Source organism: Saccopteryx leptura, chromosome 7 (assembly GCF_036850995.1).
Source record: "Saccopteryx leptura isolate mSacLep1 chromosome 7, mSacLep1_pri_phased_curated, whole genome shotgun sequence".
In the NCBI taxonomy this organism is placed as follows: domain Eukaryota; kingdom Metazoa; phylum Chordata; class Mammalia; order Chiroptera; family Emballonuridae; genus Saccopteryx; species Saccopteryx leptura.
Window position 1 is genome coordinate 69,539,516 of NC_089509.1, and position 16,838 is coordinate 69,556,353.

Here is a 16,838-nt window from a genome sequence, read left to right on the forward strand (position 1 = left end):
TTATTTAAGAATTCAAACCAGATTTTAAAGTTTTATATGTTTAAAATACATACAGTGGCATTTATAGTTAACAAATTTATGGTTGTTTCCAGTGATATATTTTTAAAATAACTCATAACGTTTCTATTTCATGTGAAGCTTGACTAGTTTTGTATCCATATTTATAATGTATCCTTTATTGTTTCTAGATATTGGTATACTTTAATAAAATAATACATTTACTATTTCCCCTGTTAATATTTTTATTTTGAGGGGTTATGTGTTTTAAAGGATTTAACACTTATTTGCTGTCAAATTCTGGGTTCAAAATCTGTTCATAGGACACAAAATTATACATTTTTGAAGATTATACATTCTATGAAGATTTGTTTGCTACAGCCATTTTAAGAGATGAAAAGTACTAAAGATTTTATAATTGGCATTAACATGGATAAATTGACCTGAAAATTCAATAGAACATCTTAGTATCTTAAGTCTAGAGAAGATGCTGAATTCCTTTCAGATTACATTTCTGAATATTCTAACCATGACAGCATTGAGATTATGCGGACATTCTTCAGCACCTAGCTCCCACATACATCTTTACTTCTCTGACCTGCTCACGCTGGCAGCTTCCTCCTTCGCCCTCCCTGTTTTTTTTTTTTTTTTGTATTTTTCTGAAGTTGGAAACGGGAGGCAGTCAGACAGACTCTTGCATGTGCCCGACCTGGATCCACCTGGCATGCCCACCAGGAGCGATGCTCTGCCCATCTGGGGTGCTGTTACAACCAGAGCCATTCTAGCACCTGAGGCAGAGGCCATGGAGCCATCCTCAGTGCCCGGGCCAACTTTGCTGCAATGGAGCCTTGGCTGTGGGAGGGGAAGAGAGAGACAGAGAGGAAGGAGAGGGGGAGGGGTGGAGAAGCAGATAGGTGCCTCTCCTGTGTGTCCTGGCCGGGAATCGACCCCGGGACTCCTGCACGCCAGTCCGATGCTCTACCACTGAGCCAACCGGCCAGGGCCTCCTGTTTTAACCAAAGTGGCCTCTTGGCTGTGCATTCCTTGGAAACACATCATCAACACACTTCATTGCCTGCTGTTCCCTTTACCTGTGATAGTTTCTTTCAGAAATATCAGATCTTTGTTCAAATATTACCTTCTTAGTAAAGCCTTCCTTGACCACCTTATTTAAAATTGTTCCCATCCCTAATACTTTTATCTACCTTTCTTGTTTTATTATTATCATTATTTTTTGTATTTTACTGAAGTGAAAAGCCGGGAGGTAGAGACACAGGTTCCTGCATGCTCCCAACTGGGATCCACCAGGTATGCCCACTAGGTGGCGGTGCTCTGCCCATCTGGGGCTGTTGCTCTGTTGCAACTGGAGCCATTCTAGCGTCTGAGGCAGAGGCCATGGAGCCATCCTTAGCGTTTAGGTCAACTTTGCTCCAGTGGAGCCTTGGCAGCAGGAGGGGAAGAGAGAAATAGAAAGGAGGGGGGAAGGGTGGAGAAGCAGATGGGTGCTTCTCCTGTGTGTCCTGGCCGGAAATGGAACTTGGGACATCCACATGTGGGGCTGACACTCTACCACTGAGCCAACCTGCCAGGGCCTATCATTCTTGTTTTTATATATGGCATAGCCACAATTTTCACCAAAACTCTATGTATTTTACTTACTTTGTTATTTTCCTCATCAAAACTTGGGCTTCCATGAAGGCAGATTTTTAGTCTGTTAATATCAGATGTAGCCCATAAAAACATTCAAAAGTTGCTTATTAGAAGGGAGGATGGAAGGAAAAATAATTGTTGCATGCCTATCCAAATTATATATATTTTGATGTTCCTTTTTCACTTTGAACAAATGATAAGAACCATTTTAATTGATTAAAAGATAATAGGTGGCCTGACTGATGGTGGTGCAGTAAACAGAATGTCAACCCGGGACACTGAGGTTCAGGTTCGAAACCCCGAGGTTGCTGGCTTGAGCATGGGGTCAGTGGCTTGAGTGAGTGATCACTGACATGATCCCATGGTCACTGGCTTGAGCCCAAAGGTCATTGGCTTGAAGCCCAAGGTTGTTGGCTTGAGTAAGGGGTCACTGGCTTGGTTTAAGCCCGATCAAGACACATATGAGAAGCAATCAATGAACAACTAAAGTGCTGCAATTACTATTTGATGCTTCTCATCTCTCTCCTCTCTCGCTCTCTCCCTTCATGTATTTTCCATTCTCTGTCTCGCTAAAAAAAGAAAAATGATAACAGGTGAATTAGATAAACTGATGTTTTCTTTGATGTTTGGCTGCCCTCTGTCTGCCAGTTGTTTACTGTAATGAAATGACTAGGAAAACAAAACAAAACTCCTAAGGTTCCAAATGTAATATATATATTTAATTTAGAAAGACAGCTTTGTCATTATTATTTATAAAGGTCAGACAATGCAAATAACAACTAATGGATTTGTACTTTTGGGCACCATCCGTATATCTTAAACACCACGAAGCTTCTTTGGAGATCACTTATCCTTGAAGTCATGGTGTGCTTTATGTGATAGCACAGTCTAAGTGACTGACAGCCCTGATACACCAGCTGCCAAAGGCTGAGATGATGAGAATGTGAGTGATAAGATGTTCCCTCTCTCCTTGCTCTTTTCCTTTTTAAAAGATTTTACTTATTGATTTTTAGAGAAAGAGGAGAGTGAGAGAAAGGGGGTGGAGAAGAGCAGGAAGCATCAACTCATAATAGTTGCTTCATATATGTGCCTTAACCAGGCAAGCCCAGGGTTTCTTTTTTTTTTTTTTTTTTTTTCATTTTTCTGAAGCTGGAAACAGGGAGAGACAGTCAGACAGACTCCCGCATGCGCCCGACCGGGATCCACCCGGCACGCCCACCAGGGGCGGTGCTCTGCCCCCCAGGGGGCGATGCTCTGCCCATCCTGGGCGTTGCCATATTGCGACCAGAGCCACTCTAGCGCCTGAGGCAGAGGCCACAGAGCCATGCCCAGCGCCCGGGCCATCTTTGCTCCAATGGAGCCTTGGCTGCGGGAGGGGAAGAGAGAGACAGAGAGGAAAGCGCGGCGGAGGGGTGGAGAAGCAAATGGGCGCTTCTCCTATGTGCCCTGGCCGGGAATCGAACCCGGGTCCTCCGCACGCTAGGCCGCCGCTCTACCGCTGAGCCAACCGGCCAGAAGCCCAGGGTTTCGAACCAGTGACCTCAGCATTCCAGGTTGAATGCTTTACCCACTGCATCACCACAGGTCAGGCTCCTTACTATTTCTGAAGGTGACAAACTCCATCCTTTTCCCTAAAGTCTTACTAAAAGTGGATATCTTGTTTCTTCACTTTAATTTTTAAAAAATTCTTTGTTTTTAAAATAGATCAAAATTGAGATTTTAAGATAAACAAGTAGAGTTATATTAATATACAAATACTGCATATAAACAAACATAAGTAGGGTGATGAGTACTCACTATGTATGGTAGATGAACAAGCAGTTTGGTTGTGAACTTATCAAATATTTTAAAAATTATTTTGAGATTTCACAAAAATCTGACTTTTTAAAAATTTGTTTTGAGTTTAAGAGAAAGTTGTAATATATATATATATGGCCCAGAGCTCATTTCTGGTTGGACTCTGTAGCCCTGGGTACTCCATCCAAGTATTTCAGGCTCACTTTGAAGTATGATATAATAGTCAGTAGACAATTCAGAAACCAAGAACCCTGAGTTAGTGGGCCTTGCTTCTTCCTTTTTCTTTATTTTCCAACCAGAGAAGTTCTGTTTTATGTATTAAGTACCAGCATAATACTTTGTTTAAAGAAAGGGTTCCCAATCTATGTTTTAAAATCAATGCTCTACAAAAATAGCACTTTGATGAAATCTATGTCAGAAGAGAAACGGGGAACAGGTGTTCTACTTAATGTGACATTTTACTTAATACACTCAGGAGAGAAAGTAGGAAAGCAAGTATTGTAATTCAGATAATATTCATGTGCAGAAGAATATGATGAACATGCAGTATTTCTAGAGGTTGCAGTTTAACAAGAAATGTAAAAAAGTAAAATCATGCCATACAAATGTTTCTCATTCAAGATAATCTGTTAGGAAAAATTTCTTTTATAAAAATAGGATAAATAATTAGAACTACAAACAGGCATTCATTAAATGATTTAATTAATAAGCTCTTCTAATAGAATTAATGTCAAAATTATAATTAAAAATATCTGAAAACATGTAAAATTGCAATGAGTTAGATAATTACTTTTTACTTAATGTTTATTTATTTAGACCAGGGGTAGTCAACGTTTTTATACCTACCGCCCAATTTTGTATCTCTGTTAGTAGTAAAATTTTCTAACCGCCCACCGGTTCCACAGTAATGGTGATTTATAAAGTAGGGAAGTAACTTTACTTTATAAAATTTATAAAGCAGAGTTTCAGCAAGTTAAAGCATATAATAATAATTACTTACCAAGTACTTTATGTCAGATTTTTGCTAAGCTTGGCAGAATAAATCTTTATAAAACAACTTCCTATAGTTAAATCTATCTTTTTATTTATACTTTGGTTGCTCCGCTACCACCCACTATGAAAGCTGGAACGCCCACTAGTGGGCGGTAGGGACCAGGTTGACTACTACTGATTTAGACTGTCATTAATTCACTCATTTATTTGCTTTTTCAACACATATTTATTGAAAAGTGATAGAAATACAGAAAAGTTATGGTCCCTGTCCTCAAGAAAACCCAGGTGGGACTATAAAGAAGACTTACAAAACAAGTACCTTATAGCAAAAAAACTGCAGAACTAATGTGTCATACATTCTGAAATGGATGATGACTGAGGGCTGGCAGGGCTGGGGCAAGTTCCACATCGGAGGAGAGCTGCTACTTAGAGGAAGTACAGGACTTCACAAATGGATGAGAAACAAAGATGCTAGGCAAGGGGATTGCAGTGAGTAAGGGATACAATGTGGAAGATCTTTCTCAACAGGTAGAAGGTTTGCAAAGATCAATAATGGGAGAATTGATTGGAACAGAAGGTTAGGGTGAGAGGGTGAAGTGGCTTCATTTTTGAAGCCAAGATTTTCAACTATCTTAGGAGAAGGTAGGTGACAATGTGCAGTCTCTTCAGGAGTGCCTGTTGATATCTCCAGAAGAGATCCTTCTGCCTTCCTGCCTTCATCCGTTTGAGCTGTTAAATAGAATACCACAGACTGGGTGACTGACAAGCAACAGAAATTTCTGTCTCAGAGTTCTGGAGGCTGGGAAGTCCAAGATCAAGGCACCAGCAGATTTGGTGTCTGTTGAGAACCCGCTTCCTGGTTCATAGATGGCAGTCTTGTTACTGTGTCCTTACATGGCTGAGGAGTGGGTGGGTGTCAGGTAGCGGAGGACTCTCAGGGGCCTTTTTTTTTTAGGGCTCTCTTTTATAAGGGTACTAATCACATTCATGAGGGTCCTACCCTCATGACTTAACCTCAAAATTCAATATTCAATCAGTAGCACCTTCCACCCTGACAAGATTCTAATTTTTCCCTTTTTTTGTTATCCAAGAAAAAAGGTACATAGTTTATTCACAAGTTATATAAATGTTATACAACTGAAACTAATACAACATTGTATATCAACTGCAATTAAAACTAAGTTAATAAAAGAAAAAAATGTATATAGTATAATGAGTGTTATTGGTTGGAATTTGCTGCACGTGTTAATCTTGTGGAGCTGAAGAAAAGGAGGCTGCTATAGGGAACAGGAAGTCCGAGAGGGTTTTTGGACAGCTGGATAATGTGTACAGAGAAGGGAATATTGGCTAGTGGTGTTTTAGATTTGGTGGGAGAGACTGACTGAACACAGGGAGATGTTAAGAATTAACCGCAATTGTCTACTAGGAATTAAGTAGACAGAAAGAAGAGGACTTGGTATCTGTATGTTTTATGGCAGGGAAGGTGAAAGGCTTAAAAAGCACTTCCTGGACCAGTTACTATACTAAACATAACTACCTTTCAAAGTAGGCATTGTTTCTATTTTACGCAAAATCTACAGAGAGTTAATACCAATCTCAATTCAGGTCTGTTTGACCTTAAATTCTGCTCTAACATACTGTGATTTAAATTTTTGGTTTCTAAGAGACTAATAGGAAAGGGGCAGATTTAGGGGTTAGATGAATTTGGTTTTTTTACAGAGACAGAGAGAGAGTCAGAGAGAGGGATAGGGACAGACAGACAGGAATGGAGAGAGATGAGAAGCATCAATTATCAGTTTTTTGTTGCGACACTTTAGTTGTTCATTGATTGCTTTCTCATATGTGCCTTGACCATGGGGCTACAGCAGACTAAGTAACCCCTTGCTTAAGCCAAGACCTTGGGTCCAAGCTGGTGAGATTTGCTCAAACCAGATGAGCCCGTGCTCAAGCTGGTGACCTCGAGGTCTCGAACCTGGGTCCTCCGCATCCCAGTCCGACGCTCTATCCACTGCGCCACCGCTTGGTCAGCCTGAATTTGTTTTTGAAGTTTGATGTACTGGTAGGGTATTCAGCAAGCATTTGGAAAAATATCATTTGGCTTTAGAGAGAAGAGAGGCACACAATAATAGAAATTATTATTATTATTATTTTTACAGAGACAGAGAGTCAGAGAGAAGGATAGACAGGGACAGACAGACAGGAACGGAAAGATGAGAAGCATCAACCATTAGTTTTTTGTTGCGCATTGCGACACCTTAGTTGTACATTGATTGCTTTCTCATATGTGCCTTGACCATGGGCCTTCAGCAGACCGAGTAACCCCTTGCTTGAGCCAGTGAAATTGGGTACAAACTGGTGAGCTTTTGCTCAAACCAGATGAGCCCGCGCTCAAGCTAGCAACCTCGGGGTTTCAAGCCTGGGTTGTCTGCATCCCAGTCGGATGCTCTATCCACTGTGCCAATACTTGGTCAAGCAATTGCCTGATTGGTGGTGGTGCAGTGGAGATAGTATTGACCTGGAATGTTGAGGTTCCCAGGTTCAAATTCCTGAGGTCGCCGGCTTGTGCACGGTGTCACTGGTTTGAGTGTGAGATCATTCACATGATCCCATTGTTTCTAGCTTGAGCCCAAAGGTCACTGGCTTGAGTACAAGATTGCTGGCTTGAGCAAGGGATCACTGCGTCAAGTCACCATATGAGAAGCAATCAATGAACAACTAAAGTGACACAACTACAAGTTGATATGTCTCATCTCTCCTAGTTCCTGCCTCTCTCTTGCTCTCTCTTTCAAATAAATTAAAATAATGTCATATAAATGTTTTCAAGTTGCTTCTTTCAGTATATCAATCCTGGAGATTTTTCTAGGTCAATACACTCACATGCACATCAAATACCTCTTATTCTTTTCAACAGGAGCATAATGTTCTTTGGTTAGATCTTAATTTACATAGAAATTCCTTTACTTGTGAACCCTCTTGCTACCTTAATTCTACAAAAGGACTTGCTGGGTGTGGTGGGCTGAATATTAGCCCCCAAAGATATCCACTCTAATCTTTGGAACCTATATGAATGTTTCCTTACATAGCAAAAGCTAATTTACAGATGTGATTATGAATTTAGTCACCACCACTAGATAATAAAATGGTAAGGTTATGGTATCTTGGGTTATTTCTAATGTCCTTGTAAGAGGAAGGAAGATTTTACTAAAGAAGAGACCATGTGATGGCAGAAACAAAGAGAAGCAGAGTCAGAAATAGAAGATGTTATTATGCAGCTGGCTTAGGAGGAGGACAGCCTCCAGAAATTAGAAAAGGCAAGGAAACAGATTCTCTCCTGGAATCTCCAGAAGAAACCAGTCTGTTAACACCTTGATGTTAGCCCCATAAAACTCATTTCAGATTTCTGGCATCCAGAATTGTAAAAGTTAAATTTATGTTGGTTTAAGCTGTGAACTTTGAGGTAATTCAATATGACTTCATCTGAACTTGTTTACATCTGCCAAGACTATTTCCAAATAAGGTTACATTTGTATGTACTGAAGGTTAGAATTTGCAACTACCTTTTTGGGGGATACAGTTCAACCCCTACACTTGTAAATAAAAAAGAGTCAATTTATCCAAGTGGTTTTAAATTTTGACCATTTCATTCATTCATTCATTCATTCATTCATTCATATTAAGTGAGAGGCAGGAAGGCAGGGAGGCAGAGAGACAGACTCTTGAATGTGTCCTGAATGGGATCCAATTGGCCTCTATAGGGCAATGCTCTGCCCACTAGGACCACTGTTCCGTTGCTCAGCAATCAAGCTATTTCAGCACCTGGGGAGGCCATGAAGCCATCCTCAGTGCAGTGCCCCAAGGCCAACTTGCTCAAACCATTTCGAGCCATGGCTGTGGGAAGCAGGGGCGGGGAGGGAGAGTGAGAAGCTGGAAGGGGAGCAGTGGAGAAGCAGATGGTTACTCACTTCTCCTGTGTACCCTGACTGGGAATTGAACCCAGACTTCCACACACTGGATAATGCTACTGATGAGCCAACAGGCCAGGGCCAGAAGCTTTCCATTTAATGCTGGAATTATTGTTTTTGAGACAGAGACAAAGAGAGAGACAGGCACAGAGATGATAGAAAAGATGGTTGGGAATGGAGCTTCACGCACTTAGCCCAGAAAACGACTTTGGGAAGCAGCACGAACTGTTTGCAAGCCAACTTTTCTAGGTGTTACTTGGAAAAGCTGACAAGAGATGATAGAGCACTGGGTGAACTCACAGTATCCGTGACACCGTGGATAATAAAACCTGTACTATGAAATTCAAGCACCAAAAAAGCAGGAGGCACACAGCGTGAAGCAAACGGATTCTGAGGACCTAACCCCGACTCCCGTTGCTCACCTTCCCATTACCATCTCTCAGGGAGACGCCGAACCGGCGCCAAGACGATTGCCCCATCCCAAAATGGCGGCTCGGGCGCCGAGAGCTTCAGTGCGGCGCATATCCGGAAGTTACGCTCTCCCCTACGGCGGCGCGTCCCTACCCGTGGGGCGAGTTTCCGCCATTTTTGAAAATCGGAGTTCTCGGGAGCTGAGTGTAGTTGCCGCCGCAATGGCAGCGTTTGCGGTGGAACCCCAGGCGCCCACGTTGGGTGAGTGAAAAACGGCTTTTCCTCGCTGGCACTGCGGTACACGCCATAGGCCTGTACGCGGGCAAAACTGAAAGGCAGTAGCCATCAGGCTCTCGTCTGCTAGGTCCCGTCGCGAAGGGGTAGCCCTCGGATCGCCCCCCAGGTCCTACTCAGCCCCACGCTCGAGGCATCGCTACCGACGCTGCCAGAGCGGCTCCGGGAAGCCGCGGGTCCTGTGCGGAGCGGTCAGGAAACGGCCGTGGAACGCTGAGTGCGTGGTTCTGTGCCCCGAACGCCAGCCCGCCAGGCCTGCCCACACCTGAGACCCCGGCGCCTCGGGCGGGATCCGGAAAGGGACCGCTGTGGGCAGGGCTCCACCGGCGCGCACGTGTGGTCCCGGGGTGTGGTCACCGACCGGCGCGCTTCTGTCACCTGCGCTTCTGGTTCCTGTTTGATTCCTTCCCGCCCAGGCCTTTGCCAGAGGGGTCTGTCCTTAATGGATGGAAGCGTGAATCGTGCGACATTTAATTAATCAGATGATGGCAGCCATCGAGATATTGGGCTTAATGGGGATTCAGGAGTTCGCACGACATTCCTCGCCTTAATCTTGGGAAACTGACCAAGTATTATTGTAGGTCTTTTCCTTAAGTCAGTCACGTAATGAATTTTTAAAAATGCATTCTCGCTGCTGAAATGTGTTGTTGAAAAAAAGTCTAAAAAGTTAACACCGTGTCGATTTGCTTTTTGTCTGCTGAGTTTTGGGACCTGTGAGAACTCGAAAAATTTAAAAGTAAACCGTGTACTAGAGGGATATATTTGAACATCAGGTTATAACTTTCTGCGTTTGGAAAATAGAGTAAACTTGATATGTATCTGTAAGATGAAGGTTTTTTAAAATTTTTAAAAAAATATATAGATTGAAGGGCATGCTTTACATGTTTTGTACAAAATAAAATTTTTTTGTATGAAAATAGAGTAATGTTAGCTGTTTTAGTATGTTGTTAAAAACTAAATGCATAATGTCAGTGCCATACTCTGCTACATTTAAATTTATGTTGGTATTTATGTTTTGTATTATTTTAGAGATCAGAAAACTATTCATTTGCAGTTCCACAGTTTTCTACACCCCAAAATTTTGGAGTTCGTATTTCTTGGGGTTACAGATGTGAATAAACTCTTCCTTGTTTATTGCCAATCAGAAATCTGACATTAGCTGATATTAAATGTTCAAATCCACATATTGCAAATATCCTAGTTGAGGAGTAAACATTTTCCCAGCACCTAAATGGTATATTAAAAGTAAGCATTACTTCAACAAACAAGCACTAGCTGAATAAGAAGACACTAATTTTAGAAATACAGACTGAAATGGAATGAAGACTTGCATTGGTAGCGTTAGCTCTCGCTTTAAGTGAAATTTAGCCTGACCTAAATTAGTGACAGTCTGATAGAATTCTAAATTAGATTAGTGACAGTCTGATAGAATTCTTTTGTGCCCTCACTCCAGTGCTTTCTGCTATATTACAGTATCCAGATGTATCTTAATTCTTTTAAAAACTTAATGCTTATTATTGCCGTGTTTTCTTTCTCTTGGGGGATGGGAGAGTGAAAAGTGGTGGGCAGAACCTAAGACTTTGTATTTATCTTACTTTTCTTAAAAAAGAATTTTATTCATTTTTATTATTAGAGAGAGAAGAGAGGGGGGAGGGAGAGAGAACAGAGGAGGAGCAGGAAGCATCAACTCCCATATGTGCCTTGACCAGGCAAGTCCGGGGTTTCGAACCGGCGACCTCAGGGTTCCAGGTCGATGCTTTATCCACTGAGCCACCACAGCTCAGGTGACTTTGTATTTATTACTGTGGTTTTTAATATCTGTTCAGAAAATGCTTTTGGTTTGTCTTTAGTGTTCTTTGGAAATATGTAATACTATCGTAGTAAGATAGTAACTAGCACTTTAAAATAATTACAACGTAATTGTAGTTCTTCCTGCCATATTTCATTATTTGCTTTATCTTTTCCCTGAATTACTTTACCTTTTTCCTCTTTTATACACTTGCATTATTAATATCTAGGTCTACTATAACAAGATCTAAGAGGAAGCATAAATGACTGACAGCATTCGGATAGCATGAAACAAATTTATAAGGCTGTTTAAAAGTTAAGTAATAGTTAATAAAGGTCATATAAATTACAGAACATTTAATGAATCACGTTTAGGCTTGTCACATAGTTGAAAATTAAAATTTTCATGAGCAGAAATTGCAAATTCTTCATTTATACATTTGTCACTCAGTTTTGTCTATTATAAGATACTGTACTAATAACTAGTCTTTACTGAACATTTACTATATTGGGCACTGGGTCAAGTGCTCTAGTTGCTATAATTCTAATCAAAGTTCTGTGAGTGGGTGTTATGATGCCCATTTAGTTGAGAGACTTGAACCGAGGTGTCTGACTTCAGAGCCCATGTTTTTCTTACTGTGCTATTTTGCTTTGAAGTTAGATAAAATTATAGCTTCCTTATTTCCATAATGGAAATAATAAACTTACCTAATATTTTAAATATGTTTCTTGGTTGGGATGCTAATCATTACTGTAAATTTCATATGTGTTCTCCTGTGCATGATTACACTTTTATTACAAAAATGATTTACAGCCCTGGCCGGTTTGCTCAGTGGTACAGTGTTGGCCCAGCATGTGGAAGTCCCAGGTTCCATTCCCGGTCAGCGCACACAGGAGAAGCGACCATCTGCTTCTCAATCCCCGGCCCCCATCTCTCTTTTTCTGTCTCTCTCTCTCCTCCTCTCCCACAGCCATGGGTTGAATGGTTCTAGCAAAGTTGGCCCTGGGCGCCGAGGGTGGCTCCGTGGCCTTGCCTCAGGTGCTAAAATAGTTCAGTTGCAGAGCAATGGAGCAGCGGCCCAGGTGGGAAGAGCATCTCCTGGTAGAGGGGTTGCCGGGTGGATTCCAGTTGGGTTGTGTGGCACATGTGGGAGTCTGTCTCTGCTTTCTGCCTTTTTGCCTGTCAATAATAAAAGAAAGATTTGCAGTTTTTGTGTGTGAGGAAGAAAAAAAATGCAACATATAGCAAGCTAAACTCATTATGTTTGATTTGTTAAGACTTTGTGTTAATAATTTGTTATCCTGTCCTTGTCTTTGCTTGTTGCATAACAGCTAACCCAGAAATGGAAAGCTTTTCTGTGTGTATTAGGGATTTTTTTTATATTATAAACTAAAATTCTTAAATTTAAAAATAAGTGTTGGTTCTTAAAACTGTGAAATGTTAACAAAAATAGTTGACAATGATTAGTATTATTAGTACAAAATACTCATTTTTAGAAATGTTTTACTGGTTTTTAAATATTAAGTTTAACTAAGGTTGTATACTATTTAACAGTATTGATTAAATTTTCAAAATTATGCTAGATATTTGTATCTTTTTGTTAGATATTATAACATTAAAATCCTTATTTTATTTTATTTTATTTCTGATTCATTTAGGATCTGAACCAATGATGCTGGGTTCACCTACGTCTCCAAAAGCAGGTGTTAATGCTCAGTTTTTGCCTGGATTTTTAATGGGGGATTTGCCAGCTCCAGTGACTCCACAACCTCGGTCAATTAGTGGCCCTTCAGTAGGAGTAATGGAAATGAGATCACCTTTACTTGCAGGTACGTAAAGTGCCTAAAATAGTTTTATAGTAATGTCAGTATATATACTAGGATTCCAAAAAGAATAATGGTGAAGCGTTCACTCTTGTCATCCTATTTATTAATTTATGTTTTTTATATAAGACTCTTTGAATCGAGGTATAAGCTGCAGTAGTATAAGCTTGAGCACGGGCTCACCATATCCTCAGAGGATAAGTCCCAAGACCCCATTGTGCCTGAAATCACTGATAGTATCAAACCCCCTATATACTATGTTTTTTTTTGTGGACATATACCTAGGATAAAGTTTATAAGTTAGGCAGATTAGTAAGACATTACTAATAACATAATAAACATAACATAACAAGACATTACTAATAACATAACAATAACATAATAAACTAGAACAATTACAACATATACTGTAATACAGTTACGTGAATGTGGTTTCTCTCAAAATATCTTATTGTACTGTATGTACAGCTTGGATGCACACTGGACAAAGAAATGATTCAAGTGCTAGCTCATGCTATTCAGAATGCAATTTAAAACTTAAGAATTGCTTATTTTTAGAATTTCTCATTTAGTATTTTTAGACTGCAGGTAACTGAAGTCACAGGTATCAAAACCTTTGATAAGGTGGGGGGATGACTGTATTATATAGTTAAATTAAAAAATTTAAAACATTAAAAAATATGCATACTACATTTCAATCTATCTAAGATGCTATTGATGATAAAACTGTTATTTTAAGTACCACTGAAAAAGCAAAACACTAAATTTCATACAATGCCAAGATCCTTTTTTTGATCAGTTATCCATTTTAGATATGTTAAAGTGTGTGTATGTCAAGGGGAGAGTATATGGTCATTTACCTTCAATTTAATTCATCTTAAATATAATAATAGCAAGTATTTAGTCAAAAGATGTATAATTTGAAAATTTGTAAATATGGATTCTATTTCTAGTCAGTTAATAAGGTTCTCACTTGTAGTATGTTTAGTGAAAGGACTTCTCAGAGTATTGAAAAGTTTTTTACACAAGCTATTGAATCATGAGCACAAAATTTTGCTACTGAAATACAACCTGTACGTTTTACAGGATATCTTTAGCAAAGAAATATTTTAAAAGATAACTGACGTTTTGACCATGAGGAGTGAAAATTAACTGCAAAAATGGTTGCATTCCAAGTGTGAGCTAATATTTTTTTAGTAGATGTTTAAAGGTAAATTCTTCTTGCTTTAATTGTCTTTAAGCTATTATTTGGTTCAAAGTGGTTTTATAACCTGACCAGGCAGTGGTGCAGTGGATGGAGCATCGGACAGGGATGCAGAGAACCCAGGTTAGAAACCTCAAGGTCACCGGCTTGAGCTCATCAGGCTTGAGCACGGGGTTGCTGGCTTGAGCATGGGATGATAGACATGACCCCATGGTTGTTGGCTTGAGCCCAAAGGTCGCTGGCTTGAAGCCCAAGGTTGCTGGCTTGAGCAAGGGGTCACTCCCTCTGCTGTAGCCCTCCCCCCCATCAAGGCACATATGAGAAAGCAATCAATGAACTACTAAGCTGCTGCAACAAAGAACTGATGGCTTCTCATCTTCTCATCTCTCTCCCTTCCTGTCTGTCTGTCCCTCTGTCTCTCTCTGCCTCTGTCATAAAAATAAAGTGGTTTTATATATAACACATATATATCATATATAGACACACATATATGGTATATAGGTATTATGTATTATATATATGTAATTGAATGGAGGATTATAAATTATATTTGAAGTAATTCACTTAAAAACGTTATTTTGGACAGATTTTTGTTTTGTATATTGATATATTTCAAATATGTTATTGTAGCTACCATATATTGAATACTTATGAGCCAGAAAGGATGCTAAGTATTTTGTTACTTTTATTCTTTTATTAGTCTTGAGGGGTAGGTAGTAGTATCCCAATTTTTCAAAAGACGAAACTGAGGCTAAATGCAACAAAGAAGTTGCTGTAACTCACCCGTTACTAAGTGACAGAGCAGGAGGTTAAAGCCCAGGTAGTCCTGGTTTATAGTCTGTATTTTTCTTTCTTTTTTTTTTTTTTTTTAAATAAATTTTTATTAATGGTAATGGGATGACATTAATAAATCAGGGTACATATATTCAAAGAAAACATGTCTAGGTTATTTTGTCATTAAATTATGTTGCATACCCCTCGCCCAAAGTCAGATTGTCCTTCGCCACCCTCTATCTAGTTCTCTGTGCTCCTCCCCCTCCCCCTAACTCTCCCCCTGTCCTCCCTCCCCCCACCCCTGGTAACCACCACACTCTTGTCCATGTCTCTTAGTCTCATTTTTATGTTCCACCAATGTATGGAATCATGTAGTTCTTGTTTTTTTCTGATTTACTTATTTCACTCCTTATAATGTTATCAAGATCCCACCATTTTGCTGTAAATGATCTGATGTCATCGTTTCTTATGGCTGAGTAGTATTCCATAGTGTATATGTGCCACATCTTCTTTATCCAGTCTTCTATTGAAGGGCTTTTTGGTTGTTTCCATGTCTTGGCCACTGTGAACAGTGCTGCAATGAACATGGGGCTACATGTGTCTTCACGTATCAATGTTTCTGAGGTTTTGGGGTATATACCCAGTAGAGGGATTGCTGGGTCATAAGGTAGTTCTATTTGCAGTTTTTTGAGGAACCACCATACTTTCCTCCATAATGGTTGTACTACTTTACAGTCCCACCAACAGTGAATGAGGGTTCCTTTTTCTCCACAGCCTCTCCAACATTTGCTATTACCCGTCTTGTTGATAATAGCTAATCTAACAGGGGTGAGGTGGTATCTCATTGTAGTTTTGATTTGCATTTCCCTGATAACTAATGAAGCTGAGCATTTTTTCATATATCTGTTGGCCATTTGTATCTCTTCCTGGGAGAAGTGTCTATTCATGTCTTCTTCCCATTTTTTTATTGGATTGTTTGTTTGTTTGTTGTTGAGTTTTATGAGTTCTTTGTAAATTTTGGAAATTAGGCCCTTATCTGAGCTGTTGTTTGAAAATATCATTTGCCATTTAGTTGGCTGTCTGTTTATTTTTATATCAGTTCCTCTTGCTGAGCAAAAACTTTTTATTCTGATGTAGTCCCATTCATTTATCTTTGCCTTCACTTCTCTTGCCATTGGAGTCAAGTTCATAAAATGTTCTTTAAAACCCAGGTCCATGAGTTTAGTACCTATGTCTTCTTCTATGTACTTTATTGTTTCAGGTCTTATATTTAGGTCTTTGATCCATTTTGAATTAATTTTAGTACACGGGGACAGGCTGTAGTCGAGTTTCATTCTTTTGCATGTGGCTTTCCAGTTTTCCCAACACCATTTGTTGAAGAGGCTTTCTTTTCTCCATTGTGTGTTGTTGGCCCCTTTATCAAAGATTATTTGACCATATATATGTGGTTTTATTTCTGGGCTTTCTATTCTGTTCCATTGGTCTGAGTGTCTATTTTTCTGCCAATACCATGCTGTTTTGATTATTGTGGCCCTATAATATAGTTTAAAGTCAGGTATTGTAATGCCCCCAGCTTCATTCTTTTTCCTTAGGATTGTTTTGGCTATTCGGAGTTTTTTATAGTTCCATATAAATCTTATGATTTTTTGTTCCATTTCTTTAAAAAATCTCATAGGAATTTTGATGGGAATTGCATTAAATTTGTATATTGCTTTGGGTAATATGGCCATTTTGATTATATTTATTCTTCCTATCCAAGAACAAGGAATATTTTTCCATCTCATTGTATCTTTTTCGATTTCCCTTAACAATGCTTTGTAATTTTCATTATATAGGTCCTTTACATTCTTTGTTATGTTTATTCCTAGGTATTTTATTTTTTTTGTTGCAATCGTGAAGGGGATTATTTTTTTGAGTTCGTTTTCTAATATTTCATTGTTGGCATAGAGAAAGGCTATGGACTTCTGTATGTTAATTTTGTATCCTGCGACCTTACTGTATTGGTTTATTGTTTCTAATAATCTTTTTGTGGAGTCCTTCGAGTTTTCGATGTATAGGATCATATCATCAGCAAAAAGTGATACCTTTACTTCTTCTTTTCCAATATGGATGCCTTTTATTTCTTTGTCTTGTCTGATTGCTCT

General features: G+C 39.4%; 1 protein-coding gene across 1 annotated transcript in view; it reads left to right on the forward strand.

Moving 5' to 3' along the window:
- The first annotated feature begins 8,877 nt into the window (after window positions 1-8,877).
- Window positions 8,878-16,838, forward strand: part of NUP35 (nucleoporin 35) — a 57,001-nt gene continuing 49,040 nt past the window's right edge. The window contains exons 1-2 of the mRNA XM_066346689.1: window positions 8,878-9,071; window positions 12,552-12,722. Of these exons, the coding sequence (XP_066202786.1) occupies window positions 8,885-9,071; window positions 12,552-12,722 (358 nt within the window). The 5' untranslated portion in view covers window positions 8,878-8,884. The remainder of the gene's footprint in view (window positions 9,072-12,551; window positions 12,723-16,838) is intronic.